The sequence below is a fragment of the Squalius cephalus genome, assembly GCF_949319135.1.
Source record: "Squalius cephalus genome assembly, chromosome: 3".
NCBI classification, from domain to species: Eukaryota; Metazoa; Chordata; class Actinopteri; order Cypriniformes; family Leuciscidae; genus Squalius; species Squalius cephalus.
In genome coordinates this window covers 20,450,921-20,469,356 of record NC_137124.1, presented here as the reverse complement: position 1 = coordinate 20,469,356, position 18,436 = coordinate 20,450,921, and the positions used below count along the sequence as shown (strand labels likewise).

Below are 18,436 nucleotides of genomic sequence, written 5' to 3'. Positions count from 1 at the left end.
TTGGTCATAGACTTTAACTAATTTTGCTCACAGCTCAGAGCAGCACTGGTGCAATGTAACTGTCAGTGCTACAAATCAACTGAATTAACTATAGGCTACCTATTATCCTAACAATGGGCTTTAATAATGATGAAACACACACCCAAGCCAACATTTTCTTTAAACCTGAGCAAATTGGAGTATATATCCGTAAAAGAGACACCACATATGACACACACAAGACTGAATTTACCCGTTATTTCTATGTTTAATAGTGCCTTATACACTTCAGTTCAAAAGTTTGGGGTAAGTTTTTTCTTTTCTTTTCTTTACTTTTTTCTTTCTTTCTTTTTTTGTGAAAAAATTAATACTTTAATTCAGCAAGGGTGCATAAACTGATCAAAGTAACAGTAAAGGCATTTATAATGTTACAAAATATTTAATATTTCAAATAAATGCTGTTCTTTTGAGCTTTCTATTTATCATAGTATCACGTTTCCACAAAATATTAAGCAGCGCAACTTTTCAGCATTTTTGAGCAGCATATAAAAATGATTTCTAAGGATTATGTGACACTGAAGACTGGATTAATGATGCTGAAAATTCAGCTTTGCCATACAGGAATAAATTACATTTTAACATATATTGCAATAGAAATAAGTAATCGTATTTTACAATGTTTCCGTTTTAACTGTATTTTTAAACAAATGTGACTTCACTTCATAAAAATATATATTTTTAACAGTAGTGTAGGCCATATCCAGCCCATGTCATACAAAAGAGGTACATTTTGGTAGGTTACTGGTTTCAGTGGTTCCTGGTGTGACCTGATGTTCACCTGCATGTGGCACCACACATCAAAATCCTTGACAAGCTTTCCATACTTCCATTGATCAACACAGGATGAGAACTATCATCATGAGATGTCCATGTAACTACAGCCTCCTGGTGCTTGGAAAGGATCCCCATGTCCCAGATGCCTGACTTTATAGTCAGATTTAATGGAGCTCAGAGGAATGCCATCAGGCAGACGAGCAGGTTTACTTGAATAGACGGTCCATTTAAGGGTTATGCTGGGTTACGACAGGACTAACAAACACCACGTATTCTCTCAAACACCCACTTGGGAGCATATTAACATGGTTCTGGCTTACCTGTTTATGCTAGTGGTGCTGGTAGACCTTGAAAAATGTAAGAGGGACTTCGATCATGGATTTCAGCAAGAGAATGACTTTTTTTTTTTTTTTTAAAAGCTAGTAAGTCAGTTTTGGAAAATGTGATGTGCTTGTGTGCCTATTTGTGGCCCTGCTATAATTAGCCTTCATGGCCACGCAAGCTGCAGACTGATTGGAAACAGCAGAGTCTTATGCCCCCGTGCACCACCCCAGGAGTCCAACGGCACTGAAAGAAAACACTGAGCTTGTAGAGTGCACCCCTGTCCTGAGTGTCAAAGTAAAGACATAAACCAGTGAGAAATCTACTGCTGGGATGCTGGCTGTGATGACGGAAGATTTTTGCTCGACCCCTTAACTTTCTAAGTTTGGGAAAACAAACACTTTTGCGTTTAATGTTGACAGGCTTTAAGAATGTTGGATGCAAGCAGATGACTCTGTGAATGCATGTGAGACTTACAGATTAAGAAGATGAGTTCCAGAAGGCTGATGAACCGCTCGCTCTCGAGTGATGGAAGGTCTTACTACAGTGCCAGCGATGCCTCTCAGAATAGAAGGTCTGGCAGAAGGAGCTACCTGAGCAGTGTCCGATCTGAAAGCAGGTACAGGTTTATGATTCCTGATGTAAAATCAGTGCCCTCGTGTAAAGAATTTAACTCTGGTTATTACAGAAGGACTGTCCCTGTAATATGTTGATAAAAGCATCTGTTAAATGACTGCTTGCAAAATGCTTTTAGTGATTGTTAAATTGGAGATTTGTGATAAATAATGCAGTAGTGCTTAAACAACAATTTAGATTTATCAGCCTAAATGAACAGCACATAAATAATGCATATTACAAGCCATATGCTTCCTTATATTACAAATTAATTCAAGCTTACGTTGTTTATAATTCTGAGTAAACAAATAATAATAATAAACTGTGTAAGCCTAGAATACAGGGTGACTGAAGAGAAGATATTTGATTTCCTTACTTTACTGCCAATAGTTCAGAGCTCCACCACTGTCGGACTCTTGAAAGGCTTGTGTGAAGGTCATAAGGTTATAAATAAGTAGTGCGCATGCCTCCCTCAATAAATGTCTTTTAGTATTCACCAGTGCCCAATTTACCGCAAGAGCAACGGTTTTATCAAATCTGTTTTGTCAAAAACACAACCTTTAAATATTATGAAAGCTTTACAATGTGCAAATAATAAATGTGATATAAATTACTATGGAGATTTTATTGATTTCAGTTTTGGCCAAAATAATTCCCAAAATAAAGAAATTCATGTCCTTCATTACAAATAGACCTGAATGCTATGGTTGTGTGATTTTGTTCATCACTAAAACAAACTTGTGCGCAAGGCTGATTCTTGTGCTTGCTTCATCTCTGCTTAGCTATGTTGGCCATAGATTCTCTCAGTTCAAGCCATCCAGGTAAAAAGACAACTGTTATCCAGAACTAGCTAACTTAACAAAATTCTCAGCAGTTTTGATTTATTGGTGTTTCTTCAATTTCAGGCACTTTTGTTCTTGTGGACTTTTAGAAAATAGTCTCTTAAAACACTCTTTTCACACTCTCAATAGTTGATTTCATTTGTTTTCACTAACAATGTCCAACATACACAGGAGAATTCTGATGTTTTTCCATTTTTCATGAAAATTCCCACTGTAGTGTAATTTCCCATCTTGATGATAAATTGAATAATAGAATTTTGCAATGAAAATGATGGTGTTGAAAATTGTTTGTACTGTATCCTAAATGCAGTAAATAAATAATTTGATGCACAATACAAAAATCCTGCTCACAATTGATATTTCAAGCATGCTCCTTACTTAATGTGTCTAGATAAAAGGGTAGTTCACCCAAAAATGTAAATTCTGTCATTAATTACTTTTCTTTTGTTTATCTTCAGAACACAAATGAAGATCTTTTTGATGAAATCTGAGAGCTTTCTGTTCCTCCATTCTGACAGCCTAAGAAACTACTTTCAAGCCCCAGAAAGGTAGTAAAGACATCAAGTAATTCATGTGCCTCCATTTAACCTCAATTTTATGAAGCAATGCGAGTGCTTTGTTCACGCAAAAAATATAATTGACCACTTTATTTACAAAATATTCATCTCAAACGTGCGTTCACGTGTGCACCATGATGCATGCGGGTTGATGCGAGAGCAGACGTTGTTGCGTGAATGCACATCTGAGATTAATATTTTGCAACTAAAGTGGTAAAATAAAAATTTGCGTAACAAAGCACTTACGTCACCATAAAATTCAAGTTAAACCACTGGAGTCACATGGATTACTTTAATTATGTCACTTTCTGGGCCTTGAAAGTGGTAGTTGCGTAGGCTGTCAATGGAGGGACAGAAAGCTCTGATTTCATTAAAAAAGATCTGCATTTGTGTTCCAAAGATGAACGAAAGTCTTATGGGTTTGGAACAACATGAGGGGGAGTAAATAATGAATCTATATGTAGAATTCAGAAACCTGTTTTATTAGCAAAACTGGTGGCCGAGGTGAACTGCAGCCAGCAACTCATTGCTCATGCTTGCGCTCTCATGCACATTACAAGAGACTGAATGTGATTCAAGGCCCCAAAATGCTCAAGGCCAAGTTCTTTTTCGCTATATGCTTAGAAGCAAAAAGAAGTTTGAAATACCTTTGCAGCGATATACTGTTAACGAACATCCCGACGTTGTCCACGCTGCTGTGAGCGACGCTTAGAATGAATGTGTAAATATGCTGCGCACTTTCATTTCAATAATAAAATAAACGCAAAACAAAAAGGACAGTGGTGAGAAAGCAGCAGTTAAGAAAGCATCTGATCATAGCAATGTGGATATGTTTGCACCAGCTCTGCAATTCACCAGCATCATGTCGACAGGTAATTAAAATTACACTGTTATGATAGTTTGATTATAAAGTAGGCTATATTTGAGACTATATAAATCTGGCTATGTGATTTGATGTGATTTGAATTAATCCCTTTCTTTGCATGACAATTGACATTACAGTACAGAATGGCTCTTTCGGCATTGTCCTGACTCCTAAAATTTGAATAATATAGGCTTATTTAATGTGTCATTGAATGGAAGAGAGCCTCTTGGGAGTGCGTGTAACACATTCCTTTGATTTTCCAGACAAAATCATCCCGAGTCATTGACATAAAAATCAGTCTACAGCTATCATAGACAACCTATGAAGTCGGGGAAGGTCTTGTTTTTTTAAGTTTCGGTACAAGCTATTCTCATCACACATTGGCAATAAAAAAAGGTTTAATACATGAAAATTCTTACATATAGCCCCTTTAAAATCACAAAAACAATTTATAGAACCATATTGTCTATACATAAAATGAATGAATAAATTATGACGTTATGGTAAAAAAAAACAAAAAAACTTTCAAAGACTAATTTTCTTTTTATTGTCAACTTCATACGACAAAAATAAAACAAAAGGGACATAGAAAAAACACCCAATTTGTGAAGTCACTGTAAGATATTAGGAAAGCTTATGATAAACACATCAATGATGATGTAACATCAGAATTACCTGCCATTATCTAGAGTCAAACAACATATTCTCAGCTAATTTATACATCTAACAAACTATTGGTTATTCAGTTGTAATATTTAGAATTTTCCGTTTATTTTAATATTGTGTCTCACCTAGCTAATATAACCACTGTAAATCTTACTTTGCATGAATGCTAACAATAATGGTGACTGTGATGACAGTGCTATGCTGATGATAATGCAAATGATTTATGCAAATTTAGCCTTAGATCAATTATATATTTACCTCCATTTTAGGAGCACTCTCTGCAGTGTCATGGCTCAGTTAACTGAGGAGACACAGCCAACAATTGAGTCCACCTTAAAATCCAAAGCTGTGTCTGAAGATGCAAACGTCAAATTCAACTGTGTGGTCTCAGGTATCCCATCAAAGCAAGCATTGCATTATACTGTGTAATGGAACATTAGTAAAGTTGTCCAAACTTTCTGCTCACCAGGTTTGGTTTTTGTCCATCCCATTTGCAGGCTACCCAGTTCCTGAGGTGACATGGTACAAAGATGACATACAGCTGGACAGATACTGCGGTCTTCCCAAATATGAAATATCACGTGATGAGAAGACACACACACTCCAAATATACAAGTATGCTCTTTTCTGAGAACCTTTTTTCTTCTTTTGATTATTGTTTAGTGAACATTTTCAGTGCTTATTTCTATCTTAGCTGTACTCTGGAGGATGCTGCAATTTACCAAGCATCAGCACAGAACAGTCGAGGCATTGTGTCATGTTCAGGTGTGTTGGAGGTCGGAACAATGAGCGAGTACAAGATTCATCAAAATTACTTTGCAAAGCTTAAACTGCGAAACGAGAACCGTCGCCATGAGCAGGAGGAGCACCGCAATATAGGCAAAGAGAATGTCCCAGCAGCCTTTGAGCACGACAGTAGTCCTGAAAGAGCCCAGAGGAAACGCAGGTCCATGGAGACCAGGGGCGCTGGCAGCCCTTCAGAGGAGAAAGCCGTAGAGGTGGAAACACCTCCAGTAGAGGACAGACTAGCCGCTCCAGTTCAAGAGTCAGCAGCAGGACTTTTCCATGGCATCTCAAACTCTGAAATGATCGCAAACAGAGACAAAGACAGTGAGGGGCTAATGTATATCCATGATACTGTGCATAGTGCCTCCAGCAAACAGACCAATGAGCATTATATCAAGAAGAAGCTCAAAATCTCGACAGCTGCAACAGAGAGAAGCAAGGAAAACAGACCAAATGGAAGAAGGGAAGAGATGATGAATGAGAGAGGGACTTCCAATGAGAAGATGGAGGTACAGAACACAGTCGATCAGATCGCCTCAGTGACTGAATCTAGAAACAAAATGGACATAACAGACAGACAAAAAAGTACAAAACAGCCAGAGATAGTCAACAAAAGTGCCTCAGAAGAATCAAAGAGAGCTAAAGGTGCTCGGATCGCCTCAGTGACTGAATCTAGAAACGAAATGGACATAACAGACACAAAAATGAAAGAAAAACAGTCAGTGAATGTGAACAAATGTCCCTCAAACGAATCAAAGAGAGCTCAAGGTGCTCGGATCGCCTCAGTGACTGAATCTAGAAACAAAATGGACATAACAGACACAAAAATCAAAGAAAAACAGTCAGTGAATGTGAACAAAAGTGCCGCTGAAGAATCAAAGAGAGCTAAAGGTGCTCGGATCGCCTCAGTGACTGAATCTAGAAACGAAATGGGCATAACAGAGACAAAAATGAATGTAAAACAGTCAGTGACTGAATCTATAAACAAAATGGACATAACAGACAAAAAAATCAAAGAAAAACAGTCAGTGAATGTGAACAAAAGTGCCTCAGAAGAATCAAAGAGAACTCAAGGTGCTCAGATCACCACAGTGACTGAATCTAGAAAGAAAATGGGCATAACAGACACAAAAATGAATGTAAAACAGTCAGTGACTGAATCTATAAACAAAATGGACATAACAGACACAAAAATGAAAGAAAAACAGTCAGTGAATGTGAACAAAAGTGCCTCAGAAGAATCAAAGAGAGCTAAAGGTGCTCAGATCACCACAGTGACTGAATCTACAACAAAAATGGACATAACAGATACAAAAATGAAAGAAAAACAGTCAGTGAATGTGAACAAAGGTCCCTCAAAAGAATCAAAGAGAGCTCAGGATGCTCAGATCGCCTCAGTGACTGAATCTAGAAAGAATATGGACATAACAGACAGAAAGAGTGAAAAACTGTCAGAGAATGCACAGGAAAGTCCCTCAGAATCAAAAAGAGTTCAAAAGCCCATTGCAACCCAGAAACGACCAGCGTTGAAGGTTTCCATGACAACTCAGACCAACAAGGTAGTCGAAATCACGAAGCAAACAGAATCATCTGAGAAAGGGACATCAAACCTCAAACGTTTTGATGAACACGGGAATAGAAACCCAGTAAGTACATGTGTGTGAGGATCTTGCCTCATTCTTGTGGCGGGAATGACGTCAATGTGGACACAGGGGAGAGGAATGTATCTGCATGCTCCCTTAGGGATTTGGTGAGTGTTTCCTCATGCTCTGGCTGTGACTTCATGCGAGTGTAATGTTCCCAGTGGTAGTGAGACCAGTAACCCCCCTCAGCCACAATCATAAACTATAAATAGTGCCACAAGCATGACTTTGATGATGTGACAAGACCCATCTTAAATGACACACAAGTAGGGTCACAGACAACGATAATATTCCCATTACGCACATTGTGGCTCCAGGGTACACAGTAGTATAGAGATCCTGAGATCCATCAGATGTGTTTGCTGTCCCAAATCACCTGTTGCTACATGCCGTTTTAAAAGCAGAAACAAAATAAAACTTTACTGTGTAAGCCGTAAGTGCTGGGGACAGACCAGCTGCTCTCCTTAATCCCACATTCCCCTCCGATCTCATAAAGCCTTAAAATACTCTCTAAATATGGCCAGTGCAACAGCTTCCCCAAGGCAATAGATACTAAATACGAAGCAAAGATAGACCTAGTCAACTGAAAACAGGTGGCTTCTCATTCTAACTTGTAATCATATAATTAGGGCATTCACATTATCTAATATTGGGGTCTTTCAAATAAAGTAATGTTGAATCCCCTTATTTTCTCTGGTTCTTCCTCTTGTTTTTTCTCTTGTCCTAGCTAAATGAGAGATAATCAAGTGCTAATATTACAGAGGTTCAGCTAATATAATGCTCTGTTGATTTTAGATTAAGGACTCAAGTGCTAAGCGGCAGAATCTCCCTGCAGATTTACAGTAGTCAGGGATCTGGCATTAGTACAGTGCAACAGAACCAGTATATCTGGGGCCAGTTGCATAAACTGAGCCACTAAGATTTCAAGGTCTTAAGAATTCGTTTTATAAACTAGCAGCATCGGTCTTGAATTTTCTGATTAAAATTAGACCGATCAACCTTTTTAAGCAACAGACTTCAAAAAGTTAGAACCAATCTTTAAGAAAATAATTAGATGACTAACTTTTAAAGGGGTGGTATAATGCCCCTTTCACAAGATGTAAAATAAGTAGTTGATGTCCCCAGAGTGTGTATGTGAAGTTTTTGTTATAATACCCCACAGATATTTTTATAAATACCCCACAGATAAGCATGTTAAAATTGTCACTTTTTCAGGGTGAGTAAAAACGCACTGTTTTTGTGTCTGTCCCTTTAAATGCAAATGAGCTGCTGCTCCTGGCACAGAGGGCGGAGCTTCAAGAGCTTGTGTCCTTTGTGAAATTTCAAAAACTTTTAGCCTTTTATGTTAAAACCAGAGTCAGACAATGATGGAGAGACTCAAGAAAATGTAGAAGCAACAGGACATTTCTGTGTGGTTAGTTGATGCATTTATGTAGCTGATGTGTAGTTATCTTCTAGTCATTGATTAGCATATTCTGTCTTGATAATCTATAAATCGTGTTCAGGGGGCGGGGTTTATGTAAATTGTAGGGTTGGTGATGTCACTAACCCGTGAGGAATGTCGTGTAGTCTCTACCAGCCGTTTGTTGTAGTCCTTAAAAAGCAATCTCTTTAAAAGAAAATATCTTCCTTTGCTTTGAACTTTGAGCTTCGTAACTTTGCAGATGTTGTTTATGCTCAAACAGCAACATTACACACTAACTAAAGTTAGAAAAGTGAAATCATAATCAACCACCCCTATAAGACTAGTCTAAGTAGTGTATACAACTGGTCACTGGTTTATTTCTGTGGTATGAGGAAATTAGCTTTCCATTAAAGAAATGTCTTTTTTTTTTAATTAAATGTAAATAGGTCCATGAGAATATATATTAGTATATGGTATATATTAAAGGGATAATAATTTACAGCCAAAAAGAGAACTGTCATCTTTAGCTGACTCGTGTTATTCCAATCCTGTAGGAATTATATATTTTTTTTGTCTGTGGAACTCAAAAAAAGATCTTAGTGGGCTTTTTTCATACATTCATACTTACAGTCAGTAAGATTTTAATTTGAAAGAAATTAATAATCATTTTATTCCACATGGATGCATTAAATTGACCAAAAAAAAAAGATTTTTTTTCACAATTTCCAAAAAATATAAAACAATATAAATATAAAATATATATATATATATATATATATATATATAAAGGATCATGTGACACTGAAGATTTGAGTAATGATGCTGAAAATTCAGCTTTGCCATCACAGGGGTAAATACAATTTTTAAATATATTAAAATAGAAAACAGTTATTTTGAACTGTAAAATATTTCACAATATTACTGTTTTTTTTTTTATCAAATAAATGCAGCCTTGGTGAGCATAAAATACTTCTTAAAAAACATTTAAAAATCTTACCGACCCAAATTTTGAGTGTAGTGTCCAATAAAAGTCATTGGGGTCCAATGTTGCTTTGGACCCCATTGACTTTCATTGCATAGAAAAAAAATAGTTGAAACATTCTTCAAAATATATTATCTTGTGTTCCACAGAAGAATGAAAACAGCGTTAAGAGCAACATAAATATGGGTAGTCTAAATTATGATTTTTGGTCGAACTATCCCTTTAAGGCTTCTGAATATAAACAAATATATTTCTATGATTTCAGGCTGCAGGCGATACTCACACTGAGCCCACAGAGTCACCGATTCTTGATGATATTCCTCCTTTTCATAAGGAAGTAGCCAAGAAGTTAAAGGAGCAACCCCCACTGATGTGTGAGGTCACTGCGAGTGTTACGGACACACTCAGTTCCTGCCACCTTGCATCACAGGGACAGAAGTTGAGAGCAGGTGACCAGTCTGTGGCATCAACAAAGAGCAGTACACTTGTCACTGGGCCTCAAAACACTCAGCCGAGTGTGAAAATCTCCTCAGGTCATGTTTCACACATGCTTCATGATGGCCAAGTTACAACAGCTATGAGTTCCTCATTAGGAGATGACACATTAACCAGCGTGTTTGAGAAGGATAGCAAAGCTGAAAACCAACTCATCAAAGAGTCTGACAAACCTAAGGGTGAAACAAAACCTGCATCCATGTCTTTTGACAGTATGGAAGAAAATGAGATGACAAACATAAATACAAGTACAAATGTGCACATACAGAACAGCATTTCAAAAGAAAAATCAACAGCAAACTCAAACCATTCCACAAATCAAGTCATTGTCACAGAGTTTGTTCAAATTTGCAAGTTAAACTCGAATGTGGTGCAACCACAGACCATGAATAGCTCCTCTATTACTAAAGTTGAAATGAAAGATACTAAGGCCAGAGAGTGTCAGAGCTCTTCTCTAGCTACAAACAATGTTTCTAAAATGGACACACAGGAGCAATCTAAAGTTACCACATTTGAAGTACCAGAATCAACTCATCACAAGATGCAAAGTTACTCTGCAAAAAAAGGTATTGATCATTCTGGTCCCTCTACATTCCTCTCCCAACATTCAAAAGCTTTACCCACCGAATTTACCATTCCTGCAATATATATTACAGATGTGGATGGCACATCTCAAAATAGCACAGACAAAACAGAACACACTTTATGCAAGAGTGCTATTAATAAATCAGATACTGTTAAAATCAGAACTGAAGCAAATGCGGTAACCTCTAGTGTGACAAATAGCAACACTGTCAGTCAAACAAGTACACTTATTCATTCTGATTGCACAGACACCACAAACAAAACCTCAGCCGTTTTGGAATTTAAAGGTCTGCGTGATGAGAAGTTTGATCTTTCCCTACGTTCACAAACTTCTGAAGTCAACAAGCCTGATCAACATTCACTAAGTCAAGAAAGCCTGATTCAAGGACCTGAATCATCAAGTCATTGTTCCACTGAGAAGGTTTCAACAGATTATATTAGACTATCAGAGGTTCCTAAGCAACATCACAATGCTGACAAAAGCATAAAGACAAATGAGTCTGAATTAACTGAAACCACTCGTCATCCAAAAACAGATCTTAATCTGAAAACTGATTCTGACTCTTTCATAAAACAATTGAAATCAGCTGCATTGGACCTTGAGATGTCAGATCAAAGTTCCACCAGCACCATGTCCAGTGCTGCAACACATATAAACTCTAGAGACAATGATAAATATGGGGAGGAAGTCAATTCTGCAGTGATCCAGCCTGGTGTCTGTATGGAAATAATCCCACTGAAGAATACAGACCATCAGGACAACTCTACTGCTGCCCACAGTGAACTTGCCACCAGGACGAATCAAAAGACTACATTACCTAGCACTAAAACAGAGAGGAGTGAAATGGGAATGGCCATATGTCTTGAAGAAGCAAATAGAGATGCATATCAGAGGGACATATTATCTTTGAAAACACAACCTGAATCTCCATTACAATCAGTCAGTAACTCACAGTTGAAGACATCATTAGAAACGCACTCCCCTCGTCTCACCCGGAAGAGTGTCCCGGCTGACCTCCACAAGCCTGCAGAAAATGAGAACATTAAGCCCAAATCAACAGAGAAAGACAAAGAAAACCAGTTCAAAGGTAAAGATAGCAAGGAATGGACACTGAACACACAATTAAAGCAGTTATTTTCATTTAATAGTGTAGACAAGTGGTTCACAGCGGATGGAAAACCTGAATTCTAGCAACTATTTATAATGCTTGTATGTGACGTTTGTTTTGACCATAAAACGTGTGTTTGACCATAAAACAATGACGTGTCATTTTGCTACATTTCTATTCAGACATTTGGGCACACTTTAATGCAAAGCTACATTGCATTTTATGCATTCCCTGGGAATCAAACTTATGGCCTTTGTGTTGCTAATGGACGTTGCTCACTTTGCCTTTGGACGTTGTTTATCACACCATTTATCCCCCTATATTTCTCGTCCTCCCTCTCCTTCCTTGCAGTTCCACAGGTTATCCGTAAAATCCGACCAGAGGTGTTTGATGCCTCTGGACATCTGAAACTCTGGTGTCAGTTTTTCAATATAGTAAGTGACTCGACAATAAGGTGGTACAAGGATGAGGTGGAGATTGCACAGATAAAGAGAAGGTACGCACTCCTAGAGTTTTACTGACCCCTAGTGATATCCAGTGCTTCAAACCCTAATGCTTTCATCAGTGGTGTCATATGACAACATGCAAAATACAACATGATGCATATTAGTATTATTATATTATTATATTATTATAGGCTTACGTACTCTGCTGCCTGCTTGTATATTGTTTTGTTTTCTGTTTTAGTGCAGGAGATGAGACTCAGTTGTGCTTGGCTATTATACGGATGTCCAAAAGAGACTGTGGGGTTTACAGATGCACAATTACCAATGACTATGGCAAAGATTCCACAGAGTATCTTCTCAGTGCAGAGTGTAAGTCTTATCTATGCTCTTAACTTTCTAATGTGTTCTTTTGTCTAAATTATCCATGATAAAATTCTCACAGATTTTTTTTTTCCTAGAGAATGTATTCTAATTGTGACTGTGCTTCCTGTTGTCTGTTACATCTGTTGACAGTTATTTCCAATATGTTTCTGCGTGAGGAGCTCCAGGAAGGTAGAAAAAATAGCAGCTGTATAGCCTAGTGCTTTCAGTCTTTTGTTGACCCCTCAGTATACATATAAATCTCTCTGTCCCTTTTACCATTTCTCTCTCTCTCTCTCTCTCTCTCTCTCTGTCTCTTTCATATGAAGTTGGGGAGGAGATTGAGATGACTCCTCTGATCTTTAGTAAAGGTCTTGCTGATGCAGGCTGCTGGGGCTCAAAGTTCTACGGCCGTGTTACAACAGAAGAAGCTCAGGTCGGAATGGGATGTGAGCACAAAACCAGACGGCTGAAAGTGATCTATGGGTTAGATCCTGTGTTTGAGTCGGGCAGCTCATGTTTTATAAAAGTGCGGAGCCCCATTGCATATGAGAGCAGAGAGGAGACCGTATTGGCTGAAAGGAATCTCCAAATCACAAAACAGGTGACAGATCTTTCAAGTTTTTGAAAAATCCATGTAAAATTGTAACATTTCTCAACGATAAGTTGTAACACTTTTTCGAATTTCTTCCCATAAGTTCCTTATTTATAGGACTATAAATTTCTAATTTGTAGGAATGTAGAATTCAGAACATGGCCAGAGAATACTTCAAGATCTTTGCTACAGAGACGAGAGTGATAGAGAGCTTTGGTGCAGCGCTGGAGTAAGTGAGGTTTTTTCTCTACCAAAATCTGCTCAAATCATGTGATTTCATTCCGTAGATTTATTATAGTATATCAAAGTCAAAGAGCATATGAGGATCCTAGTTGATCTCACATGTGTTGTCACTGTGACTATGTATATTTTTCAGGGTAATCCCTCTATACTTCATGTACTGTCCAGCAAGCAGTGTTCCTTATGCAACAGCGGAGGCAGAGCTTAAGGGTGTCTATAAGCGGTATTGTGGATTGGATTGGACCGGGTCACTGGTATTAAATGAGAAGTTAGAGGTGGGACAAAAATGTTCTTCTCTCCAGCACTGGATCCACCAGTGGACCAATGGAAATGTGCTGTTCTCAAGACTTGAGGGTAAGTTAAAGAAAATATATCCAAAACAAATGATTATGCATGTCTTCGCACTAGTTTTAGTTCAAATGCTGACTTTGATACTATTGTTTTTTGCAGGAGTTGATACAATACTGACAAATATCGGAATAGCAATCAGGTCAAAGGGGTGGGTATTGTAAGAACAGTTCATTCAGGTTTTCTAATGATAAAATATTTTTTTTGAAAGAAGTTAATATTCTATTCAGCAAGGATGCATTAAGTTGATCAAAAGTAAGAGCAAAGACTTTTACATTGTCACAAAAAAAACAATATTTCACATGAATGCTGTTCTTTTGAAAGTTTTATTCATCAAAGAATCATGAAACATATCGTGGTTTCCACAAAAATATTAAGCAGCACATTTATCAACTGTGATAATAATAAGAAATGTTTCTTGAGCACCAAATCAGCATGTTATAATGATTTCTGATCACGTGACACTGAAGACTGGAGTAATGATGCTGAAAATTCAGCTTTCACATCACAGGAATAGATTACACTTTAAAATATGTTAAATTAGAAAACAGTTATTTTAAATTGTCATTTTTACCAATATTATTGTTGTTACTGTATTTTGATCAAATAAATGCAGCCTTGGACTACGAGACTTATTTCAAAAACATCAAAAAATCCTACCGACCTCAAACTTTTGAATGGTATTGTATGTGATTTAATTGGTTTAAACATTATAGATTAATTTACAGTGCTATAATATTCTGTAATTTCTTGTTTTTTTTTGTTTTTTTTCTGATGCAGGTATCAGGGGTTTCCCTGTGAAGCTAATCCGAAGGTTTTTGAGCTGTTTCACATTCAGCATCAGTGTAATTACTTCTGTGGTCTCTTAAACCTCAAACCTCTCAAAGCCCCAGAAACACTCCAGACTCCATCCAGATCCAAAGGCTCAAGCAGCCCACTACTACAACGAAGAACAGATCCCAGCTCCTCCAGTCCCCAAACCTCACGCAAGTCCACAAAGAGCCCCAAAGTATCCCGCAAGCTGAACCCTCAGACCTCAGCCTAACTCGAAATTAAGGTGTTTAAAATAGGCCAAAGGTAAAACTAAAGGGGAAAAAGGAGAAGTATGTCTGTTATTGATAGGAAAGGTCGCCTACTGATCTGCAGATAGGATGCAGCTGCACTTACAACCAGAATGCAAGTAAAAAACATTCTTTTGATAAATGCAACATTTTAAATGAGATATGTAAATCCAGAAACATATAATCTTCTGTTGTAGTGATCCTTTCAGAATCTGTTGTATAATCCTCAGAGGTTTTTTGAAAGGGCATTGTATATGTGCGTGAAAATGTCAAGAGGAGCTGTGGCACTACAAAATGTTATTACCTCTTTGTTTATTTCTGAAAGAAGTACAGTGCTGTTGGCTCACTAGCTGTTTGTAAATAATAATTTTAAAAAATATAATAATTTAGTTATAAATGACCTTTTATTTTATGAGATGAGAGAGCATATTATTTCCATTTGGTTGTGGATTAATGTGATGCGTATCCTGAAAATGATAAATATTTTTCAAATTATAATCTTTAACTTTTAGAAAGCTATTGAATGTTGTCCATTAAAATGCTACGGCACTTTATAATACAAACTCTCAAATCTTTTGTGCTCCACAGAAGAAATGAACTTTTTGCACAACAAGAAGGGGAGCTGAATTGAGCTTGATGTGAGATGCATATAATAGAAAACACAGAAACTGATGCTAACATTATTTATTTATTATATAATGACATTGAGTGCCATTTTGTCAAGCAAAAAATACGTTTTGAGGCGGGACTATTCTTAATAGTCTTTTCACTAATTTCCTCCACTTCTGCAGTTATCTTTCTCTAGTTTTACTGCATTCACTAATTTCATCTTGAACATTGAATTGTCAATGAGCATCACATGATACTGACTTCATAAATTTATTTCCCTAAAATGTTATTGTTTGAACTTATCATTATGGAGATTAATGTTCGCTTTGGTTGGGCACTTTGGAACTTCACTTACAGTATTGTAATTCTCTTCCGATGCAGCGATGCAACAAGACATCACAGTTATTTGGTTTCAAAGGAAAGGAAGGAATAAATAGGTTTTTAAAAGGTTAGGTCACTTTTAAAAGGTGACCTAACTTCTAACTAAATCATATATTGTTCATGTCGAATAATGATCTTTTACGATTTTATTGCTGCCACTTCTGTCATAAACACCTTGTGGAACTTTTAATTGGGTTGATGTAATCTCTCTATGTTTGTGATGATATCTTGCAATTGACCATGCTTGAGACACACAGACCTCAACATTCAGCATGCAAAACACAGTTCTGTAAACACTCTAGTTATTTTTTAATTACTTGAACTCTTGTGAACTAAGCATTTGTCAGTACAAATTACTATTCCTATTTCACTTTACTTCGTTTTTTTTAGGCAATCGGTTTTCATGCCGTTTTTAAGCAATAACTTATTAGATTTTACTGTGTAGAAGATACAGGTGATCAATCTGTAAATTTGCATTTGGCTTAAGTGAAAGGGAAAGGAATCATTCCAAAGAGTACAAGTGTTGCATCTCATATGTATGAACATTTGTGGATTTTGACTTTGTCTCAGAATGGAATAGACAATTTTATAATCACTGCTCTATTTCACATTGTTTATGAGACAAGCTTGCATGGACTCTGTTTCATATGTATGCACTCTGTATGCGTTTTAACAATAACTTTACTATAGCTCATCATGACAGCCATTTCGCATCTTGCCCCAGAACCTGATTTGAATGACTTTGATGGATAATTGTCATGTTTTGCCTTTGTTCTGGTAATACTGGGTCAGTAAACATATAGTAAGACTCTGTGAGTAAGAGGTATTAATGCAGGTAATCATGAAGTTAGATTAACTGATTATAATGTTGACTATAATAAAGGATTGTGTCAACAATTGATAACATTTAGACTTATATATATATATATTATGGATACTGTTATATCCAAATTGAAGGAAATTTTACCAAACCAACCTAATTCTAAGTGTATATTGGTCTGTGGGCAAACTACAGTCAACGGCTAACACGGACACATGTGGAGAAAACATTATGAATACAAAATGAAACATTCCAAAACCTAGACAGGATCTGAGAAGAGTGTGCAGAGTAATGAATGCATTAACATAGTCTCTCATATCCAGCAGAGGATTGGTGATAAGGCATTGCCATATACTTTGATTGTGATAAATTAGTCGAATGAACGAATATATATTCTAGCCTGAGGTTTTGCAAATGCCTACCATGAGGGAGCCTAATTATAGTCCCTAGCATGTACTTATGCGTAATTGTCTGTTCACGTCATGATGGAGTAATAAGCTACAAAGTGGAGGGTTAGACTGGAATCCAGACTGAGTATGAACAGGCAAACTCATTAATTAAAAACAAATGCAGAATAAGAAGGATGAGAGGAAAGGGTTTGAATGTGTAAACATAGTGCTTTTAAAAGATCATGCGCAAAATACACCTTACCATATAATATTATTAAAAGGTCAGGTTGAAATATCAGGTTGAATATACTGTCATCTTTTCATTTTGATAATCATGACACGTGGGATGTAATTTTTGCACTAAATAGGGAATTGAATTAGAAGCACCCGAAGCTTCTGAAATGTCACAATAGCGCTGGCATTTTAACAACTTTTATCTCTTATCCACTAAAAGTTGGAGGCAGCGAGTGTGTCTATGCCGTCACTGTGGTAACTGTCACTGGTGGTATAATCTGGCACTGCAGACCGTGTGTGTGAACTGTGTGTTGCTCTGACATTCTGATAACAATCTCACAGCCTTCGCGCTGTGCATCTTAACAAGAGAAAAGGCTAAACATTTTTGAATGAAATCATGACTGACTAATTATATGATAATGCTTTTAGAAAGATTACAGGTTAGATCAATAGTCCTTTGGTCAGTGTTTAATCATTTCCACGATTGACCATTATGCAGGACTCGTGTAGCCTAGTTCATCAAACTGGATATTAATTTATGTCAATTGGCAATACAAAACACAAATACAAATACTTTGATGCTTCATGCAGACAACTAGACACAACTCGATTTTCGAGAAACTGACATCAGAGCAGTTACTTATAGGCCTATCAATTTTAGGCTACTGTAATATTGTGGTAGTGTTCGACTTGTTGCTAGGCCATCGGTTTTATAATATATAATGGACTGTTTTTTCATAGGTATTGTAAAGGTAAAATTATAATTTCAACTTACATTGTGATAGCAAAAAGTTCAATATTTCATGTAGCCGCGTGTAATAAGCAGGATAATGTTCAGTCAGGAGGTCATTATCATAAAATAAACCCATTCAGGGTGAGTATTCAATGTTTATTTTACGATAAAGGCCTGCTGGCCGTACATTATCACTTACATAATCAATATACAATCGATACAACCAACACAGACTTCTCAAATCAGCCTCCATTGTTGTATTTCTACCATCTGCTGTAAACACATATGGATCAGTCCATCACACATCAGTACATCCATATAAAGGAAAACTCATTTTCCCTGCAAGAAATGCATATTTGAACTCATGGATGTTCATAATAATAAATAATAATATATAAATACAGGTTATTCACCTTTTGATTCTGTTTCTGTTGTGTAGTTTAATTTTGCATATAAAAATGAGTTGACAAGACTTGTGCAACTTCTTAAAACTGGTTGTAAATATTTTCTGTTTATTATCCAGAGCTATAAAACGT

General features: G+C 36.8%; 1 protein-coding gene across 2 annotated transcripts; it reads left to right on the top strand.

Annotated features, from left to right (window-relative positions):
* The first annotated feature begins 1,353 nt into the window (after positions 1-1,353).
* On the top strand, positions 1,354-16,616 carry alpk3b (alpha-kinase 3b). 2 transcript variants are annotated; one of them, XM_079866087.1, is made up of 14 exons: positions 1,354-1,753; positions 2,532-2,570; positions 4,949-5,070; positions 5,177-5,294; positions 5,374-7,111; positions 9,761-11,663; positions 12,036-12,180; positions 12,372-12,499; positions 12,644-12,682; positions 12,820-13,094; positions 13,226-13,314; positions 13,462-13,679; positions 13,776-13,824; positions 14,454-16,616. In XM_079866087.1, exons 1-14 carry the CDS (start codon positions 1,623-1,625, stop codon positions 14,716-14,718), a joined length of 5,259 nt encoding a protein of 1,752 aa, XP_079722213.1. In that variant the 5' UTR covers positions 1,354-1,622; the 3' UTR covers positions 14,719-16,616. The 2 variants fall into 2 exon arrangements, with proteins under 2 accessions (XP_079722213.1, XP_079722214.1); XM_079866088.1 differs by lacking the exon at positions 2,532-2,570 and having other exon boundaries at positions 1,374-1,753.
* The last annotated feature ends 1,820 nt before the right edge of the window (positions 16,617-18,436 follow it).

Coding starts and splice junctions, on each gene's coding strand:
- alpk3b (XM_079866087.1), top strand. CDS start 1,623: ATGAGTTCCAGAAGGCTGATGAACCGCTCGCTCTCGAGTGATGGAAGG. Junction 7,112..9,760: donor AACACGGGAATAGAAACCCA/GTAAGTACATGT, acceptor CTATGATTTCAG/GCTGCAGGCGATACTCACAC. Junction 13,095..13,225: donor ATCTCCAAATCACAAAACAG/GTGACAGATCTT, acceptor TCTAATTTGTAG/GAATGTAGAATTCAGAACAT.